The 21,012-nt window shown below is 38.5% G+C and overlaps 4 protein-coding genes and 1 long non-coding RNA gene across 5 annotated transcripts; 2 read left to right on the forward strand and 3 right to left on the reverse strand.

Moving 5' to 3' along the window:
* Positions 1 to 254: 254 nt before the first annotated feature.
* Positions 255 to 3,543, reverse strand: LOC105276807 (mitochondrial-processing peptidase subunit beta). Its single transcript, XM_011334720.3, has 7 exons — positions 3,403 to 3,543; positions 2,672 to 2,890; positions 2,155 to 2,540; positions 1,854 to 2,053; positions 1,607 to 1,776; positions 1,092 to 1,346; positions 255 to 904 (listed from the first exon to the last, which is right to left on the reverse strand). Exons 1-7 carry the CDS (start codon positions 3,469 to 3,471, stop codon positions 764 to 766), a joined length of 1,440 nt encoding a protein of 479 aa, XP_011333022.1. The 5' UTR covers positions 3,472 to 3,543; the 3' UTR covers positions 255 to 763.
* A 1,388-nt stretch (positions 3,544 to 4,931) lies between these two features.
* LOC105276806 (dnaJ homolog subfamily C member 17) lies at positions 4,932 to 6,557 on the forward strand. The gene is made up of 6 exons (XM_011334719.3): positions 4,932 to 5,200; positions 5,302 to 5,430; positions 5,689 to 5,844; positions 5,914 to 6,045; positions 6,126 to 6,254; positions 6,334 to 6,557. The coding sequence occupies exons 1-6, from the start codon at positions 5,132 to 5,134 to the stop codon at positions 6,457 to 6,459; spliced, it is 741 nt and encodes a 246-aa protein (XP_011333021.2). The 5' UTR covers positions 4,932 to 5,131; the 3' UTR covers positions 6,460 to 6,557.
* A 760-nt stretch (positions 6,558 to 7,317) lies between these two features.
* Positions 7,318 to 8,621, reverse strand: LOC105276805. Its single transcript, XR_893462.3, has 3 exons — positions 8,376 to 8,621; positions 7,529 to 7,932; positions 7,318 to 7,445 (listed from the first exon to the last, which is right to left on the reverse strand). It is a non-coding gene; the product is annotated as an uncharacterized LOC105276805 (long non-coding RNA).
* A 760-nt stretch (positions 8,622 to 9,381) lies between these two features.
* LOC105276804 (RNA-binding protein 5) lies at positions 9,382 to 17,004 on the forward strand. Its single transcript, XM_011334718.3, has 8 exons — positions 9,382 to 9,620; positions 10,447 to 11,046; positions 11,147 to 11,216; positions 12,581 to 12,654; positions 13,528 to 13,641; positions 13,726 to 14,476; positions 14,567 to 14,730; positions 14,815 to 17,004. Exons 2-8 carry the CDS (start codon positions 10,471 to 10,473, stop codon positions 15,799 to 15,801), a joined length of 2,736 nt encoding a protein of 911 aa, XP_011333020.1. The 5' UTR covers positions 9,382 to 9,620; positions 10,447 to 10,470; the 3' UTR covers positions 15,802 to 17,004.
* Positions 16,825 to 20,351, reverse strand: LOC105276803 (beta-1,4-N-acetylgalactosaminyltransferase bre-4). Its single transcript, XM_011334716.3, has 2 exons — positions 19,305 to 20,351; positions 16,825 to 19,223 (listed from the first exon to the last, which is right to left on the reverse strand). The coding sequence occupies exons 1-2, from the start codon at positions 20,100 to 20,102 to the stop codon at positions 19,029 to 19,031; spliced, it is 993 nt and encodes a 330-aa protein (XP_011333018.1). The 5' UTR covers positions 20,103 to 20,351; the 3' UTR covers positions 16,825 to 19,028.
* Positions 20,352 to 21,012: the final 661 nt, after the last annotated feature.

Genomic DNA, 21,012 nt, shown 5'->3' on the forward strand with positions numbered 1-21,012 from the left:
AGTCCACAAAAGTACAAATATTGATCAGATATTCCTATTTCATATTTACTGCTGGAACCTTTATAACAATGTAAACTGTATGTATCGTGTAAATAAAAATGTTATTAGTTATTTATCGTTTTTACCAATTTAAATTAATATTATTTTTATATCGAAGCAACCTTTATTCCGCGTCATTAATCATGTGGCAATACTGGCAATTCCAATATTTAGTGAAGAACAGAAAGATGTTTTGTAATAAAAATTATACGAAATCAGAAACAATCAGAAAGCAAAGCTGTTTTATTATCATTTACCATATTGTTCTATAATTTATACATAACAGTTCATCTTTCAAATATATAAAGACAAATTTAGTAAAGTAATACACATTTTGCAGAGCGTTTAATGCGTTTAATATCAATTTAATTAAACTTGTAACAATATCAATTTAATTTCTGCAGATTTCATATTTCTTATTTATTAAATATGTGCGGTAAACATAATATCGAGAAATTATTCGAAATTTTGACTGTTTATTTTCGCCAGGCAATACACGTGCGAGCACTTGCTTCGCAAATGTGTTTTCGCAAAATAAAACTACAATCTCATATGAGGGGGAAGGTAGAATATTTATATATTATCAACAACTGTATTCGCAGTTAAGTATCATCAATATATAGATGTATCTCGTAAGACGTGAAACGAACATATGTGTATCGTAGTTTTATTTCATCTCTAATTGATGTGCTAAAATTGATCGACCACCAATGTTTCGACGCGATTACATCCTGAGCCAGTACATGGCGTTACGAATGTTATTGTAATCCGACAAATTCTCGACGGGGCCAACTGCTGCGACCACCGGACAGTGATCGTAAATGTACTTCATGCCAATGTTGTGAATAGTTTCGACAGTTACTCTCTGAAATATAAATTATATAATCATATACTACTATAATATACATCTTTCGACTACGTTTAAGATACTTTGTTGTGCATATAAATATAGAAATTTGCTAAACATTAAAAAAAATTTATAATTAAGATATAAAGATTGCCTTGTTGCACACATGACGCATGTAATTCTAATTAAATGCGAATCTACGTACATCTATCCTCGCCTCGAGCTCGTGAAGTGGGATACGGCGATTATAACACAACATTTGACGGCCAATGTCTTCGCAAATGGCAGTAGTGCCGTCCAACTGCAAGAACATATTAGTTTTGAGGATATTCTTCGCACGAGTTACTTCTTTCTCGGAAACTGTCGAGCACACTCTCATCCATTCATGTTGGACGTAAGACATCATGCTTTCGCATTGCATGGGATCACAAACAAAATATACACCCCACAGTCCTGTATCCTGCAAACGAGAAACGATAGGTACTTGTTAATCAATTTAATCATTTCGTTTCTCTACAAAATTCCTCCTGAAAAAAAATTTTTAATACTTTATGAAAAAATAAATATTAACGTAATTAAGCTTTTAAAAATAAAAAATATATAAAAATGTATTTTCTAACTCTTCTCTCTTCTTCTCTTGGAATTTCGTATTTAAAATAAAAAGGATATTATCATGTACCATTACTTGTAAGTGTGCGTAAAGAAACATGTAATACATACCTTGTAGCACGTATTAAAGCTCTGGTAACTGTGACACAAGCCCTGCTCCGCGCAAACCTTGGCCAAATTGCTCGTGTTATTTACACCTCCACCCTGGCTGCGATCCCACGCTCCCACGAGAGTATTTGCAACCATAAGGGGAATGTTGTCCGCGTCAGCCCACCCAGTGCCTGGCCAAAGAATTATTTCATTATTACACGAACTGATTTAAGATTAACTTAACAGAAAAATGCCAGCTTTCAAGTACCCTCAACGGCAACTGCAACGTGGGCGAGAGGAATTGTGTCATCGCGGACTCTTATTTCCGAACCAGTATAGCGACACGGTTGAGAAGGATATTCCGGAATTCCCTCGTTATATTCCGGTCCTTTCATTTCATCGAAATGCTTCTGGGCGAGATCGATCAACTGATTGTGATCTACGCCACCAGCACCGGCCAGAACAAATCTAAAGGAAACGATTAGCATCTTGAGTCTTCCGAGGCCTTCCTTGTATTTAAATTTTACGATCCGAGCAGATAATCATTCAATGTATATCAATAATTTTACCTAGGTGGACCATAATGATTCTTTACGTATTTAATAAGGTCGTCTCGCGATATGCTCTTGATGTTCTTAGTAGGCCCGAGTATCGTTCGTCCCAAGGGTGTACCCTGATAAGCAGCGGCGTGCAAGTGATCGAACACGACCTCTTGCAGATTCGTTTCAACCTCCTGCATCTCGCGCAGAATAACACCGCGCTCCCTCTCGATTTCGCTCTCGCCCAATTTAGAATTTTTAATAATATCACTGAGAATCTCGATAGCTTTCGGCACATCTTGCGACAGGCACTTTGCATAAAACACTGTCTGCTCTCGACTCGTGTAGGCGTTCAAGTGAGCTCCCATGTTTTCTATTTCCAGCTCTAAATCAGTTTGTGAACGCTTGGCAGTTCCCTATAGAGATTTCACCATTTAAAGTAAATATAAGAGATGTCGATTACAGACAAATCATTGCACAAAACTCCAAGAGCTCGCTATCTCAAAATAATCATTGCTTAGCATCAGTAACATGCTAATTAGTCTACCTTAAAAGCCATGTGCTCCATGAAATGAGCAACACCATTATTCTCATCGGTCTCGAATCGACTACCCGAATCAATCCAAAGGCCAACGGTCGCCGTTGCAGCTCCGCTATCTTCACTGGCAACTCTCATTCCACTATCCAAAGTTGTAACTTTCGTAGGCGGCTGATTGATGAGCACTTCTTTCAGAGAGGCAGCTGTCGACCGCCATTGTTTCGGTACCTGCAGAAAATGTCAACACAACGCGTTTCTCCAATCAGATGCATGACATGTGATAATTTATTATCGCAGTTCAACTTATGATAAAATTAAATCTTACAATAAGATTCTTTTAAGATTTTTATATTTTATTTTTAGTTGTGTATGTATAACACTCTGTGTAAAGTTTACTCATACATTGAGCCAATCTGTCAAAAACGTAATAAGACGACCAATTATCGAGATGAAACTTGACCGAATTACAGTAAGGTTAGGAATGTCAGGAGGCACTCGAATCAGAACTTCTTAATATAAAATTGCAAATTACTAGAAACGATTTAACGATAAGTTATTAAATAATTGTTCTTGTACATAACACGACCCGAAATTGTTATTTTATTCTTATTACGTAAGGAGTATACAAGGGTGACAAACCCTTGTTCTGACTCGAGCAAAATTATTGACGGTTCGGACGTGAAGTTTAAACGTTTGTCTCGATACAACGATCGTACATCGTGAAACGCGATCGGTTTTACCTTAACAAGACTGGTTTTATTCGTATATGTGCGCAGTGCGCTACTGATTTTCAGCAGACGAGTAGCCATCTTTCCGACTTATCCAGTAAAGCGAAAAGAAACTGAGGAAGCTCGTGAACCTCGTGAATGTCGTATAAGATGGCGCTGTTTTACGTCACGGCATTGAATATAACCTAGATTAGATAGCGCTGCCAAGGCCTTCTCTTCTAGGGTCTCTAGTGAGCGTCCATCCCGAACGCACCCTAAATCGTAATTGGCTGATTGTCCCCCCACTTACTATTAATCCACCGCGCATCCATCGGAATGGTTCACCCATTTTCCTTTCTTCTTACACCATGCCTCTAAAGCGGGTTCTACAATGAGAATTTAAGGTATAAAACTTCAGCTTTAAGCTTTAACCCACAAGAAATTGATCAATCACAGTCGATTTCTTTTTGCACATTCGATTGTGATTGGTCGATTTCTTACAGCTTAAGGGGATGCTGGAGTTGCTAGTGAACTATTTTTTCACTATAGCGATGGTAATTGCAGTTTCGAAAATTCTCTTTATTGCTCGTGCAGAATAAAAAATCCTTTTCCACAAATGAAGTATAGATGGAAAGAAAGTCCGCTCTGCAGGACTTTATATTCAAAATGGAAAAAAGTTAGAAAAGACAAATGCAAGTTTTTAACTTTTTTCCATTTTGAATATAAAGTCCTGTAGAGCGGACTTTCTTTCTATCTATACTTCATTTGTGGAAAAGAATTTTTTATTCTGCACGAGCAATAAAGAGAATTTTCGAAACTGCAATTACCATCGCTATAGTGAAAAAATAGTTCACTAGCAGCTCCAGCATCCCCTTAAAGCTTAAAGATTAAATTTTGTGCTTTAAGGTGATCCTGGAGTGACCAGGGAATTTTCGCGATGGTGCTGCCATTTGCACAATAAAATGCTTTTTACAAAAATTTGGCAATTTGTACGCACAAAATTGCAGCGGCCACCACTCGGGATAAAATAAAGGAATATAATGAAGCTTTTAGAAGTGACTTTAGAAGCGTAATAAAAGAGAAAAGTATATGTGAAAATCTTGTACCTACTTATACATACATACAAGAGTTTCACATATACTTTTCTCTTTTATTACGCTTCTAAAGTCACCTCGAAAAGCTTCATTATATTCCTTTATTTTATCCCGGGTTGGGACCGCCGCAATTTTGTGCGTACAAATTGCGAAATTTTTATAAAAAGCATTTCAACTTTAATTTTCGTATATGATGTGTGCAATTGGCAACACTTTTCACTAGCAACTCCAGGAGCGCCTTAAACTCTCATTGTAGAACCCGCTTAATGGCCAGTAAGGTCTCTATCTTGCTCAGGATTGGACGCACTGGCCTCTAGTGCTGGCGTATGGGCGTTATTCGCCAACTGAGCCATACAACAACAACAACAACAAGAAGGGGTGCGTTCGGAATCGCGCATACGCGCGCATTTATCTATAATGAATGTTACGTATAATATATATAATGCGCGCTTCATGCGCGATTCGGAACGCACTCAAGGTCTCTACGGGTGTCACATTCCAAAGGGGACAGTCGTCAGGTTCACAACGATTGTCGCGAGTTTTTTTTTCAACTTGTTATTTCGTATCTAACTCACTTTTGCAATTGGCCATATCGAACCTGGGATCGGGTGCCATTAAACATTAAGAACAATTAAGAAGAAGAAGCCTACGGGTGTCGCACAAAAATAATGGATCCAATAATGCGGTTGGATTTGTATAAACTACTTGGTGTAGAACATACTGCTTCAGTGGCAGAGGTAATGTTTAACTTGTCTACTTGCTAAAAACAGTGTACAAGTATCTTTAGAGTACATTATATTATATAAAGTTTATTATAATATGTTATATGCATTTTCAGGTTAAAAAAGCATATCGTAAGAAAGCCTTAACATGCCATCCTGACAAGAATCCTGATAATCCAAGAGCAGCAGAACTATTCCTTGAACTCTCGCAAGCATTGGAAATATTAACGGATTTCAGTGCCAGAGTATGTACATTTGCGCTTCTTCAAGATTTATCAGTATGGGAGCGTCTCAATTGCGCACATGGTACACTAGACCACTCAAAGTGCTTAGTTAGGTTAGGTTAAATTTCATTGATTTTATTGGCCTAGTGCGCCTTGTACTGTGGGCAATTGATACCCTCCCCATCAGTATCACTATCATCAAATACATCTTTTCTTAGACTTTCAGAAAGTCTCGTAGTTAATCTAATTTATTAATTGTATTGTATTGTTGTAAAACAGGCAGCGTATGACAAAGTTTTCACTGCCAGGAAACAGGCAAAGAAACGCATTAGAGTGCTCGACAGTAAAAGGCAAAAATTTAAAGAAGACTTGGAAGCACGTGAAGAAGCTTATAAAAGATCGATAGACCCCAAGTCTGAGGAGAACAGACTAAAGGTATGGAATCTGTTAAAATTTTATTATATCCTAGATTATTGTCAATTCATAAAATGTATAATTATCTAGGCCAAAATCGCAAGATTAGAAAAGGAGGGGGCCAAACTAGTCGAACTCGAGAATGAGAAGGCCTTTGCACAAGCACAAATGCAGCGCAAAATGTGCGCATCCACCAGTGCTTCTTCTGCACCCAATAGATTTGTATGTATATCCCATATTACTTACTGTCTGTTATTAATCAAATAAAATTTTTTTATTGCACCTAATATTTTCATACGTAGACGCAGCAACCGCAAATGTCGGACGCAGAGTATGCAGAGTACGAAGCGTATGTTTTTGCCAAGCTAAGGAGAGCAGAGGAACTCAAACGGCGCGCATCCATCGGTGTTTCTTCTATACCCAATATATTCGTACGTATACCCCATATTACTTACTGTCTGTTATTAATCAAATAAAATTTTTTTATCTCACGTAATATTTCACACGTAGACGCAGCTGCCGAAAACGGACGCACAAAAGTACGTGTTGGCCAATCGAAAGAGAGAGCAGGAGAGAGCAGAGGAACGCAAACGGCTCATACAGGAATTGGAGGCGCAGGAACAGGAAGAAACTTAATTTCGTCCTTAGGTCTACATTTGCGCGTGTATTTATATTTTCTATTCGAGAAATATATGTATAATGTATATTTATAATAAAAAATTATTTATTATTAATGTTTAATTTTACTCAACTCGTCGGCCGTAAAGCACAACACTGTTGAAATGGCACTTAACATATGCCGTTTACTAGACGCGTCGTTTGTCGTTAAGGGGGGAGCCTGCTTTAAAACGTTGAAAATAAGGTATAATTTTACGAATTGTTTTTGGAGAAACTATACAGCGGATCATTATAAAACTTTGATGCATTTATTAGTACATGTTTAAAGATAAAAAAAATTATTTTTTGATTTGAATATATCGCCTGTAGAGGTCGTCCTGGAGGCATCTTAGTGCAGCCGGCATTGTAAATTGGTGAGCATTCTCCTGCCTCCAAATTTCATCCAAACTGACAAATTGAAATATTTTCTCGTTATTTATGAATTCCCATCGTCGATGAACCTTTAATATTCATAAAAACATTAAGTTAAACAATTATTTTTGCATGAAAAAGTTCAAAACCTTTGCCTAAAAATCGTACTTTTGTGTTCTAAGCTCCACCATTTTGGCACTTTTCAACTTTTTTCTTCTCTCTTTGGTTCATCGACGATGGGAATTCATAAATAACGAGAACATATTTCAATTTTTCAGTTTAGACGAAATTTGGAGGCAGGAGAATGCTCACCAATTTGCAATGCCGGCGACGCGGCCGCACTAAGATGCCTCCAGGACGACCTCTACAAGCGATATATTCAAATCAAAAAATAATTTTTTTTATCTTTAAACATGTACTAATAAATGCATCAAAGTTTTATAATGATCCGCTGTATAGTTTCTCCAAAAACAATTCGTAAAATTATACCTTATTTTCAGCGTTCTAAAGCAGGCTCCCCCCTTAAGTAATTTATGAATACATTCTTCAAGTGTTCCAAATTGGCACCTTCTCTCGACTTACACGCTTTCAACCTGTAATAATAATAATAAAATGTTTTTTGTAATTCTAATACCTCTGTGGCATCATTTGTACTTGTATTGATATCGATCATTACCTGATGATACGTGCCTCCAACAGTTTAGTCTCCTCTTGTTGCTGCTCCTTCATGTGAAGCATCTCTCTCTGTCACTCCCTCAACATCGCTTCCAATTCCAGAATCTTTTTCCTCGACGATGACATTTGCATCTCCTTCCCGGTCAGTTCCTGGATGTAATGCAGTCTCGGAGGACTGTCGTTTGTCAATAATCCTTTACTAAATCGGTAATCGGCTCGACTGTATTCTCATATCTGAAATGCGTCTTATTTTGCTTTTGTAGTCTTCGCATTCCTCGGTTAGTTTATTACACAGTTTAATTTGTGTTTGTAATTCGTTTCCTAGTTTCTCCACTCTGGCGTTTAAATCCGTTAATATCTCCAATGTTTTCGGGAGATCATTGTTGTGGATCCACAAAAAGCTGTCTAAAGGAGGTCCAAAAGCCAATTGCATTAAAAAACATAAAACTTCTGTGGCCTAAGGGGATGGTGGAGTGACTAGGGAACTGCTTCGTGATGGTAATTGCAGGTTCGAAAATTCTCTTTATTGCTCGTGCAGAATAAAAAATCCTTCTCCACAAATGAAGTATAGATAGAAAGAAAGTTCGCTCTACAGGACTTTATATTCAAAATGGAAAAAAGTTAAAAACTTGCATTTGTCTTTTCTAACTTTTTTCCATTTTTGAATATAAAGTCCTGTAGAACGGACTTTCTTTCTATCTATACTTCATTTATGGAAAAGGATTTTTTATTCTGCACGAGCAATAAAGAGAATTTTCGAACCTGCAATTACCATCGCTATAGTGAAAACATAGTTCACTAGCAGCTCCAGCATCCCCCTAATGGTGATAACAAAAATCTCTTCCGACCTTACGAGCTACAGCTCATGGCGTAGTGGATCGTAATCATAGACATAGTAAGAATAGACCACGGACTGATTCGTAATTATCTGGATTTATTGGACGTTTATAAAACTTTTGTCGTAAATTTCTAGAATTAAAAATATCAAATAAGTCGTTCATCATCTGCAGGAATTCCTCTGTTGCTTCAGATTGTGCAAACTTATCGATATTACCAACTAAACAAACAGATGATACAGTTCATTGTCGATAGGTGACACTACTAGTAGCCCGTAAAGACATGGCCGACGATCAAATCCCCCCTCCCCGCCATTGCTTCACCCCCTCAGACCTATGCTCTCTCCTTTAACTCCGCGGAATAGACCGAGCGTGTTCTCAACTTGGCAGTGAATCACAGGTAGAAAAAGAGAGAAAGCAGGCGAAGGATTGCTCTCTCTCTCTCTCTCTAAGGAAAGAAGAGTGGGGGTAAGAGCGGAGAGTGGGGAAGACGCGAACAGAGAGAGAAAGAGAGCCTCCACCTACTTTCCGTCCTTTTCTAGCTGTGCTTCACGTTTTGCGCTTCACGCTCGGTCTATTCTTACTATGTCTATGATCGTAATAAATAAAAACAGGATGATTGATTCATTGATGGAGAAGGGAGAGGAACTCGAAACTGTGTACCTGCTCATAAAATTCTTTAATCTTTTTTCTTTTTAATAAACAGACGAAAAGGAAGTATTTGGAAGCATTTGGAGCACCAACTGGACCGCAGTCAGGAATGCATTGTAATCGAGCTAACGTTTCAAATTCTTCCAGAACACTCTCTATCCTTTCCTTTCTTTCGAATAAAAAGAAGGAAAGAAAGTGTTTTAAAGCAGTCGGAACATCCGCAATAGATTCTATAAATTTTCGTGATCAGCCACGCGATTGGTTGTTTTTCCGTACCTATGCATATTGCGACTGCGCATGTTCGTTTCAATAAACCGAAACGTAATCATAGTTGTATATGTTCGGAGGTCGGAGCTGGAATCGAAGGTAGCTCCAAGGTACACGTAATGAATTTCGGTATCTTTACGCCGCCATGTTTTACGCATCGAACGGAAGCTTGGTAACGCCATTGTGTGCTTTGCGTTATTCCTCGTCGGATCGCGAAGAGTGTTTGATGCGAGCGTGTTAACATTGTGGCGTTAAGAGCGTCACGATCGTTCGTCAGTGTTACTGAACACGGAAAGTGTGATATTATTACGCACAGAAAACGACGAATTACTGCAACGGGTAAGGTTTACACTCGTCGACGATGCTCGTCGACATTCGCCCTCTCGTTTACGATTTGTAATAATTCGCAATTTCGCGTAGATGCTATTTCTTCACTGCTTCCCGAGTGAGTTGGTGCATCGTGAGACGTTAGATGTATCCTAATGCACGTTGCAAAATCTGCTGCATAAAATCGATTTTCTCCTTCTTTTTCGTAAATCTAAATGAAGCAGCCAAGATTTTCTCTAATAAAGAATCTCCGAATTTCTTCCGAACGCTCAAAAGGATAGCTACATGTTCAATCAATAATGTATAAGTTAATGCGACAAGTTTTATGCTATTATTCGAAGTAGCGTATGTAACGGTGCAGCACATTTGTGTATAATGATACTCCTTTGTGCACTGTTATTCATTTTTATTTTCATTTTTTAAATCCTGTTATTTTAAAACATTTTTATGAAAATATTTTTGAAATTGATAAAAATGACTAGTAAAATTGATAGCGATAAAATATTTTCTACATACATTATGTATCAGCTGTGTCACTCAAAAACATTGAGATAATTTGCATATGATTACTATACATTATTCTTATCTATTCTTTTCATATGTAATGTATAATGTATACGATAGTCTGTAGTATATTAGAATGTACGTGCATTTATAAAAATTTGGAAGAGAAGCAGTAGAATTGTGATTTTAATTCTCTTGCATTCTTAACGCATTGTTATTAAATATAAGACTAACGAAAGTTAGCTACTAATTTCATATATATATATAATAAAATACATAACTATCATATATGACTATCAAAGTCATGGAAAAATAAAACTTTCTTTATTTTCAGAAGTTGAATAGATGTACATACGACATGTACAGCAATAACATTGACCCCTGGGAGCCTGGCTACGGGCCAGAGAGGAGAAATCATAATTCTGACTATGATTACCGCAGTGACTATGGAAGCAACAGATCGCCAGAATATTCAGAGCACCGTGACGTCGATCATCGTGATAGGGATCACCGTAGTCCAGATTACAGGAATCACCGTGGGAGAGACAGAGATCGCGAAAGAGATCGTTCGAGGGACCGAAGAGATCGTAGCAGGGACGATCGCGATCGTAACTACAGGGATCGTGAGGATCGTTATGGCAGGCAACGGGACAGAGACTCTGTGGAGAGAGATAGGGACAGGGACAGGGACCGGGACAGAGATAGAGACCGTTCTAGACGCGATAGGGATCGGGATAGGGACAGGGACCGTAGGGGGAAACGTGAGGACCGTGATCGTGACCGGGACGATGATCACAGCCGGGAAAGTTTAGACTTTGAACATGATCATGGTCGCGCCTATAGCTCGTCCATGGAGGGGATCCACTACAAATCGCAATCGCCCAACAACACCATAATGATACGTGGACTCGCTCAGCATATCACTGAAAATGACGTAGGTTGTCAAACTTGTGGCCAGACATATAGTGGCCATTCGTGAGGCAGTGTTATCGCGCACAGCGTTATTGTTATTATTCACGATGTGTGTATCACAGGTGCGGCAAGACATCCTTAATTGTGGTCTCATGCCTAAGGACATCAGGCTGATACGCAAAAAAGATACAGGTAACTATTGCACTGTTAAGATTCTTGACGTCCGTAGGATATGATTATTATGCGCGTCTCAGCTGTATTGTTACTTGTAATATTACTGCGTACTATCGATCTTTTACAAGCTTTTTTTTTAAATTGCATAAACGTGCTACGTGCGAGAAATTATTTGGAACCTTACTATCGGTAGATGCCGAAAATGCATCGTGGACGTTGCGAAGTTTCAAAGAATTTCTTGCAACTCACTATTATATAGTTTTAAGTTTTCATTTTATATATATATATATTTTTTTTTTGATACCAATCATACATTTCTCGAAATTCCTGAATCTTTATTAATTTGTGAAATATAATTGATTCCTGATGGAAGGTAAGTTTGCAAAAAGAATGAAAGGAATTTTGAGAAAAGAACACGGTATTAAGCTATTTGCGAACGGAATTATGAGAAATAGCCCAGAGAAAATTCTATTAAACCTGCTCAACAGTGTATGTAATTTTAAAAATTATAAATTATATTAACCAACCAAAACGAGGAAACAGGAAATTATACGGTTTTAAACACAGTGGCAAATCTTCAATTCTGAACTGTTTCAAGTAGGAGTATAATTATAATTATAGGAATACATTAACTTACTATAATTATATCAATCTTTTAGTTAGGGTATTGTATTTTACTTTCAGACGTTACATCAGGAGATATTTGAATAAAGTAACTTTTTGTGAATAAAGTAACTTTTTAATTTGCTTGTAATATAAAGTAGCAAAAGATATTGTATACATTCTTAATGCGTATTAACTCAGTTTTTTAAAAATTTATAAGTTTGAAAATTTGCCTTACTAATTTACTTTTCTAAAATTTTTCTAAACCTTTATATTTTAAGTAGAAAAAATATTGATCTCCTTATTAAAACACACAATGTCTTTTTTATAAATCTTGAAGTTTTAAAGTATTATTATATAGATTACGATATACAAATATAATTAATTATACTTAATAACCGGTTTTTACCATCGAAGTTTTTTGCCCGCAAAACGTAAAAACGTCTATATAATTCTTGTTCATTACGTGATCGAAAAAAAAGCCAAACAATTTTGTCTCGACTAAACCCGGTATTTAAAAAAAACCAAAATTTCTTTAACGTTAAATTACATACTATAATATTCGTTCACACACGGTGAACTGCGGTCTCTCGCACGGAATTCGTTCTGCTGAGATTTAGGTAAATGGAAAATGAAAGCAAGCGACGAAGCGAAGAGACACTTCGTTTGAAACTCGGTCTGTCAATGGTTGGTGCTGTGATTGCCTGCCCTCTCAGAGTAGAGACCCCCAGGCAAAAACGTGGATTAACTCTGGATATGTGTGTATTTGCTCTGTATAGGTGCTTCTCGAGGTTTTGCATTCGTCGAGTTTAACGCGACTCAGGAGGCCGCACGATGGATGGAGATGAAACAGGTAGAAAGAAGTTCGGTCCAGATACCCAACCGATGCATTGTTGCACGCGTGCCACCGACTGCCCCGTGGCGGCAAGGCACGGTAACGCAGCCCTCTGGCCCTCCCCGTGGCCATGGCTGTGCATCTATCAAAAGGCTATTTCAATCTACCGTACCTAATTATTTATCTAGGAATCCCCACATATTTTTGCAGACTTTTCTTAACTCGCTCGCAATATATTCGCGCAATATCGGATTATGAGTTTACGACACGTTGAGATTAAATACGTCGCGACGCGCGCGTGCTTTTACCTGTCCTCTGTCTATCATAAAACGTAAACTTGACAATGAAGATCGAAGGAGGGTCATTCCAGTCGTATCTATTATACTATTAAATCAATTTGATTGCATAATTGAGATTTTTTCGATTTCGGCATGACAATTAATTTCTGAGTCACGATTTTTTGCCATCCGCGTCATTCGCTTCTATGTAATGTACTACTTACTGTCTTTGCTTCTTCTGTTTTCGCTTGGTTTTCGTTTAATGACTATTTGTGAACGTTTCAAGTCTCCTTGGAGATCTTATATATAAATATATATATATGCACGAATTTTTCACGCAAGCAATCGTCACGTTGCTTGCCTGCACTTCTTTTTTTTACGGAAGTCTAAATTACAATTTACCTACGTAAAGTCGCGCATGAACAGTCGGTCCTCAAAAAGCGGTGTGGAATGGCCCACGTCATTAAGCCCACGAGGCTTCGTTCGCTCGAGACGGAAAGCTATGAAGTAGAAAAAAAACTATAATTTCGTCAACCAAGAAGGAAGTTTACGGGATAAACAAGAGGCCTTAGGAAGATGTTGGACGGGATAACACTAAAATTCTCTGTTTCAGGGAGTGCTGATGCTGCAGGACCAATATCGTGCATTGATGCAATACAGTATACCAAAAGAGTGCCATGTGGATAAGCCGCCGGCAAAGAACACGCAAGATTGGCATTGTGTTAAAGTTTGTATCACGGACTTGGCCATCGTAGAGTGCACTTTCGCAACGCGTCAACGCTTCATTATATTTTTTCCTGCTTTTTTACAGTGTGGAGCGCACAATTTTAAACGGCGCGAGACCTGCTTCAAGTGTTCCGCCTCGCGGGCGGAGAGCGAGGAGGGCGGAGAGGGCAGCGACGAGATCAGTCCACATCCGACGAATACCGTCCTTTTACGAGGATTAGACGTGTTGACGACCGAGGATTCGGTCCTCCAAGCGATGAAGAATCTGTCGTCGATGCCGATACGCAGCATACGCATCGGTCGTGATTCCCTCACGAACACGTCCAGAGGAGTGTGCTATCTGGAGATGGGTAACGTGGTAGACGCCATGTACCTGCACACCGCGCTCACGAAGCAGGGATTGGTTGTCGACGGTAGGAAGGTCGAGATAACGTACTGCAAGCTTCATCAGATCAACAATACGAACGCATGGAAGTCGAATGACAATCAGCCGCAGCGATACACTCTGGACGACGTCGCGCAATTGGCTGAATACAGTGCCAACTTGTATGCCAAAACGCCCGCACAGAAAGCTCATTATCTCCAGTATTACACACAGTACTATCAGAATCAGATAATGCAGGGCTCGGCGATCACGCTGCCATCCCTAAACCAGACGGACCGAGTGAACGCTGCCGCCGCGGTAGCGCAGTCCGCAATACAGCAATTACAGGCGTCGAGGAAGTTGGGAGGCGAGGCCGACGACGTGAAAGGACGACCGACGCCTACGGCACCGTCCAGCACCACGCTGGCGAGCGGACGGGTCCCCGCACATTCCAGCGATGGCAAAGTATACTGTGAGTTTCCAACGAATGTTAATGTAATATTTAATAATTCATTTTAGTGAAATCTGAAACTTATAAACTATTGTGTAATTGTTGTTTCAGCTGTTCCGGATGTCAGCACTTATCACTACGACGAATCGTCCGGCTACTACTACGACCCAAGCACGGGATTGTATTACGATCCAAATTCGCAATACTACTATAACAGTCACACCCAACAGTTCCTTTATTGGGATGCCGAGTCGTTCTCTTACCAGCCAGCTAAGGTAAAATTTCCACAAAAACGAAATCGTGCATTATAAAATTGCTTTAACATTATGAAATTGATGCTAACATTTTCTTGTTCGTAGACGTCTACTAGTACGACGCAAGGTGCTACGAGCACGGTAACGGCAGTAGCGAGCAATACAGATTCAACGAGTGTAGTCAGCAGTCAAGCTTCATCGGCGACTCAGGAGGTGTCCAGGGAAGATGAGAACAAAAAGAAAGACACCAAGCAGGACAAGGTAAAGGTGGCAAAGAAAATAGCGAAAGATATGGAACGTTGGGCGAAAACGTTGAACCAGAAGAAGGAAAACGCGAAGAGCAATTGGAATTCCGAGTTCGCCGGCGTGGATGGTAATCAGGGTGCCGGGAGCGGCGCGGCGGACGCGGGATATGCCATCCTGGAGAAGAAGACCATCGCCAATCCCTATCACGAAGACGAGGATCAGAGCGGCAACGGTCTGGTGGCCGCCTATGGCGGTGGCAGCGACACCGAGGAAGAGATCGAGGATGTTCAACAGGAGGAGAAACAGCACACGGATTGGAGCAAATTGGCGTGTCTGCTTTGCAAGCGGCAGTTTCCGAGCAAGGAAGCGTTACTGCGACATCAGCAGCTGTCTGATCTACACAAGCAAAATCTCGAAAACTGGTACCAAGTGCGCGGTCTGGATCCGAACGATCCGCAGCAGAGGAACAACAAGTACAGGGACCGCGCTAAGGAGAGAAGAGCCAAGTACGGCGAGCCGGAGCCACCGCAGCCCAACAAATTGAAGGAGAAATACCTGAAGACCCGAGTAGAGGAGATGTCCGTGTCTTACGAGGAACCCACGCGAGCCGGTATCGGCTCCGACAACGTCGGCAATAAATTGTTGCAGAAGATGGGCTGGAGTGAGGGGATGGGTTTAGGAAAGACTAATCAAGGTAGAACGAGCATCATCGAAGCCGAAAGGCGCGTTCCCACAGCTGGCCTGGGAGCGAAGGCCTCGTCGTACAGCGCATTACCAGGTGATACCTACAAAGATTGTGTGAAAAAGATGATGTACGCGCGGTATCAGGAACTGTCTGACACATAATACGTTATATTATAGGATATTCTTATAGATTTTATATATATATATATACATATAAATATATACATAATTATATATACTTAAGTACACACAATTGTACTCTCCATTTTCCATAGACACATAATTACACTCATATTGTCATCATTCGGATACTATAGCTATTTACTAGTAATTGCACAACCAATTGATAGCTAATTCTTGGGACTGTGTGCGTATCCCATGTAACGTTTCATACATCCTCCTGCAAGATTTTATTCTAATACGCTTCAAGATAATGGAGATGCATGAATAATTCTATGTATGATAATTTTCTTTTCCTCTTTTTTATGTAAAGAGTTTTGAAATGTGCAGAAATGCAATACGCTTCGAAATGTGAATGTGCATATTCGATTCTTTAATTTTATAATTTTTATATTTTGGAAATACTAAAATTATTGAAAAAATAAATTATTATTTTGTTGAAATATAGATATAGAGAATTTTGCACCTTTGCAATTCAACAATTTGCGAATATTTATTCAAAACTAAATTTATAATAAAATTAAAGGATAATAAAATTAAAAAAAAAAATAAAACTGAAATATCGGTAGTAAAAGTTAGAGGCGTACAAATCTGATTATATTGACATTAAGTCTTGTTTGAATTGTATGCAACACAGCTTGGTACATTAAATATTTTAGAACATAATGAAAATATTTGGTGACGAGCGAACTATGTAAAGTTACGCAAAAAAATATGAACATTGGTACACGTTAGGAGTATTCGTAGTTTTTAATATGTTCTGCAAATACGAAATAACACGCCTCACTTCACACGAGTACCATTAAGAACGTCTCAGTCTCATGATGCTTGTATCAAAAAAATATGTGATCTTGTTGTTACTTATCATGTCTGAATTTCTATATTACCACATCTTGTATTTATTATATAATATCACCCTGAAATCTAGCAATCATATTTTTCTAACCTAATTATATCAAGCTGGATGTATTATATGTGTTAGACATTTACATACACGTGTATTTCCATTTTTCATTTTTTATTATGCTATTTGTCACATTTTGAAAATCGTACATCACACTTGTCTATACGTACATATTTCTAACACAATTCTTACGTTGTATTGTTATTTTTCTAAAAGTCACTCTGCGAGATCCATGTATCGAATAAATAAATCAAGAAAAAGTAATAAATAAACATGCGGCATTACATTGCTTGCGTATTGAAGACATGTTACCTTCTTATACACATTAGATTTTTGGAACTGGCTCGTATAGGCTGATCAAAAGCTCCTTCTCTAACAATGAATTATTCTCATCATATGAGAATAATACAACTACAATTACAAAATAAATAACACAAACGTACACTCATAAATATTTTCGTCAAGAATTACAAAGAACAATACAAAAGTAAAATATCTATCAGTAATTACCATAATTATATTTTACAATAATTATATATAAAGTATTGTGTGTGATATCTAATTTTTATATCTTGTCAATCTGTTTCTACTACATCTAAACTATTTAATAATGTTAATACGCAACGTCTACATTCAACTTCATTACTGTAGAGACTGACTAGGAATGGTTACATACCTAACACGTTTAAAAACAGTATTGAAAAGTGGACATCTAATAAATTAGTTTATATTAAGATACATGTATAAATTTCGAAATAGTGTGTATGTGTGTGTGTTTATTTTACATATATCACAAATAAGCTACCGATATTTTTTTGGGATTGTTATAAAATTCAAACGTGTAACGAGAAGATATCGGACATAGAAATAGATGTGCTTGTAATACGTGTCAATACAATGATACATTTTTTAAAACTCAAAGAAATTGGAAACATTGGTGTTAAAGTGAACTTGAAGTTTTGCCTTCTTTACAATCATGCTTCAAATATAGCAATACATCGCTTCGATGATTCTTTACTACATTGTCAAATATATATTTCTCATATATATATATATATAATGTATAATATTATCTTAAATGCTCATGCGTACGTAGACACACAAATTGTAAATCAGTACTGTTACATTATATATTAATTGTCTCATTTATTTCTATAATATTCAACACCTGCATTTCCACAGTCATGTTCTCTCTGATGCTTAATTAACAAACGTGTTATTGTTCTACAATACTTTGTTACAACCCACTTATCAGTAATTATCTTGTTACTATTATTTTCACCTATCACAACTATTATATTTGAAAATGCAAAACAACACAGTATCCTGTATTAAATTACTCATAATTTAATAGGAGACCAGACTTTTGTAATAATAAATTGGTAATTTCTAAACATTGATAAAACTGAGCAATATTAGAGATAATTCTCTAATTTAATTACATCTAAGTCTACGCAATACTGTATGGAATTTCAGTTTTGTATAATCCAATCATATTTATTTTACATCTAAAATAGGAACAGTCAGTACTGAACGCTGATTATTATTAGAATCTTATAACGTAAAAGATCAGAGAATATCTTTGGATATGAGATAAGATATCGAGTCAAAGACTTTCACAATATATAAAGATTACAGACTCAACAACGTACTTTCTGTTTGTACTATTAATTAATTAATTATAATACGTTTATTATTATAATATCAATTAATTATAATACGTTTACGTGATAAATATGATTAAAATGAGATCAAACAATGCGACAGTAAATATAGTGAATGTACACTTGAATATTATGTGTCTTTAAGTCATATTGCTTTCTTGCATTTTAATGGACTACCCGAAGGGAATGCTTTTTAATGATTACAGTCTTCAAACAGTTATCAATTACGTAACTATATTATTATTACGTTATATTATCTTTTAAATCTTTATACAAACTATTAATTGATTATCGTTATTGTATTACCACAGTAGTAATGCTATTGGGAAAGTGTCTGTGATTTTAAATACAATACACAACACACTACACGTCTTTTGCAATTCTGGATTGCTGAAAAGTCTTAATACACCAAAGTGCAGCGTGCATTCTCCTCATTGATAAATATTCTTGCACGATTCAATCAAAGTGCTCTATCACAGCATGCTAATAATTATATTTGTTCATTGAATCTAGCGGATTTAAGATTTGTTCCAATACTTTAAAAAGATAGCACAAGTGTGCTATCGTAACTTATCATAATTATCAATCAATCGCAATCAATTTACACAAGAAAGATATGTATAAGATAAGGAACTTATAAGTTACACGTCTGCCAAAATCCAAGAGTACAACGGTCGCAACTGATGGTTCAGCACCTTGTACTCGAGATTGCTCAGTCCATCGGTGTCGTATCTTCGAGCACCGCTCTCCAAATTCGCGAATCTTGCGGTACTGGGAGGCTCCTTCTTATGCGTTAACATGTAATACTGCGCGACGTCGGGTCCAAAGCGCGTAATCTGCAATCCAAAGAGAAAACAATATTTAAATCACGCGACGCAGACGCTTTCGCAGTTATAGCAGCTAATTGCTGATCAAACCTGGAAACCCCTCGATTGTAAACGACTGTAAAAGTCATCGTCCTCGCCACCCCAGCCGTAGAAAACGTTGGAAAAGCCGTTTACCCTCTCGAACTGTTTCCTCGTTAATGCTATTGCGCCGCCGAACAGGCTGGTATACGGTAGATTATATCGAAAAGTATTTACACTAGAACTCATGTGCCTGGGCATCTTGGTGCAGGCGTAGATATTGTCAGGATTCTGCGGTATCAAGTCTATGTCTTGGAAGATGAAGCAGTGAAAGTCGTTGATCTTGGTAGCCTCCGCGTAGCCAACGTTGAATAGCTTGGCACGATTGAACTCGCGCATCGGGCTCTGCTCGATCACGAATATCCGATAGTCGAGATTCTGCGCCTGCAGAAACGGATGTATGTAATTCATGAAGATTGCAAGCTGGCTCTGCCGGTTGCGGTACGGCAGTATGATGGCCACGTTGAAGAGCGGATGGCAGTTGAGCGGCTTCCACTGGCCACCTGGCAATATGCCCAGTCGCCTCGCCATCGTCACCGGGTCCTCTCGGGGATGCTCCTCCGGGTAGAGCAACTGCGAGGCTCGCCTGCCGCTGACGGAGATCGCGCACGAGTTATCCCTCGGCGGGTACGACCTCTCCATCTCGTCGTAGATGTTCTCGGTCCTGACGAAGGTGTAGTGCGACGCGAATCGCGCCGGGTGCAGGCAGTAACACAGCACGAGTATCGTCGTCACGGTGTAAGACAACCCGCGCGCGTAATCGTAGAGAAACGCGACGAGCATCTTCAAAATGTTGACGAAGCTCCTCATCTTCGCCTAACCTATGTACGTGTGTATCGCGAATATGGGCATACCAGGAAAGACGAGCGGTCCTCAAAGGCGCGTGTTAGGTTCGCGCCATGCCTCGAGAGGTCGAGCCGCGTACGGGCACATGCGCGCCTACTAATCGACGATGCGGTCAGACGAAAGATAAACACGTCCTCCGGAAACGCGAACCCGGAACAGACGACGGGAGTGAACGCGGGACTGACAGGTGAACTGCAGACGACAGAATAACGTTGCTGGCGGCACCTCCTGGTTCGTTTCGTAACCTTCGATTCAATTTAATAGCTTCAAGCAGAGAGAAACCTGAGAGCGGCCACCAGCCTCCTGACGTTTGGCGCCGCCTGACAAAGTGGACGTGAACTAGTTCGTTACGCTCGGTAATGAGACGAGTGAGCATTTTCCAGCGGTACGGAAAGTACATACCATGAATAGCTACAGCTCGGCGCGAAGCGCGGTAGTCCAGTGGCTAAGCGCGAGACTCGTATTTTGCCATCCGCGCAAGTTGGGTTCGAGACCGAGTTGTGATAATTTTTTTTCGGATTTTTGTTTCTTTGTGTTTGCATTATATTTTTTTATTATGTAAATAATGATTTATTATGTTTTATTATATTTTGGAGGTATACGTATATAATGAGACATAAACATATACATTTACATTTGTAAACTTTTTATTTATTTATATAGTTTGTATACTGTCGAGTGTTTATTTATTATAAAATTCTGACATGACTGTACAGTGTTGCGGATGGAAAATTTATATAAAAGCATAAAAAACATAAATGCTTTTATATAAATTTTCATCCGCAACACTGTACAGTCATAGGCACAGAGGTTGTGACACTTTTTTTTAATGAGTCAGAATTTTATAATAAATAAACACTCGACAGTATACAAA

This window comes from Ooceraea biroi, chromosome 2 (assembly GCF_003672135.1).
Source record: "Ooceraea biroi isolate clonal line C1 chromosome 2, Obir_v5.4, whole genome shotgun sequence".
Taxonomy (NCBI): Eukaryota; Metazoa; Arthropoda; class Insecta; order Hymenoptera; family Formicidae; genus Ooceraea; species Ooceraea biroi.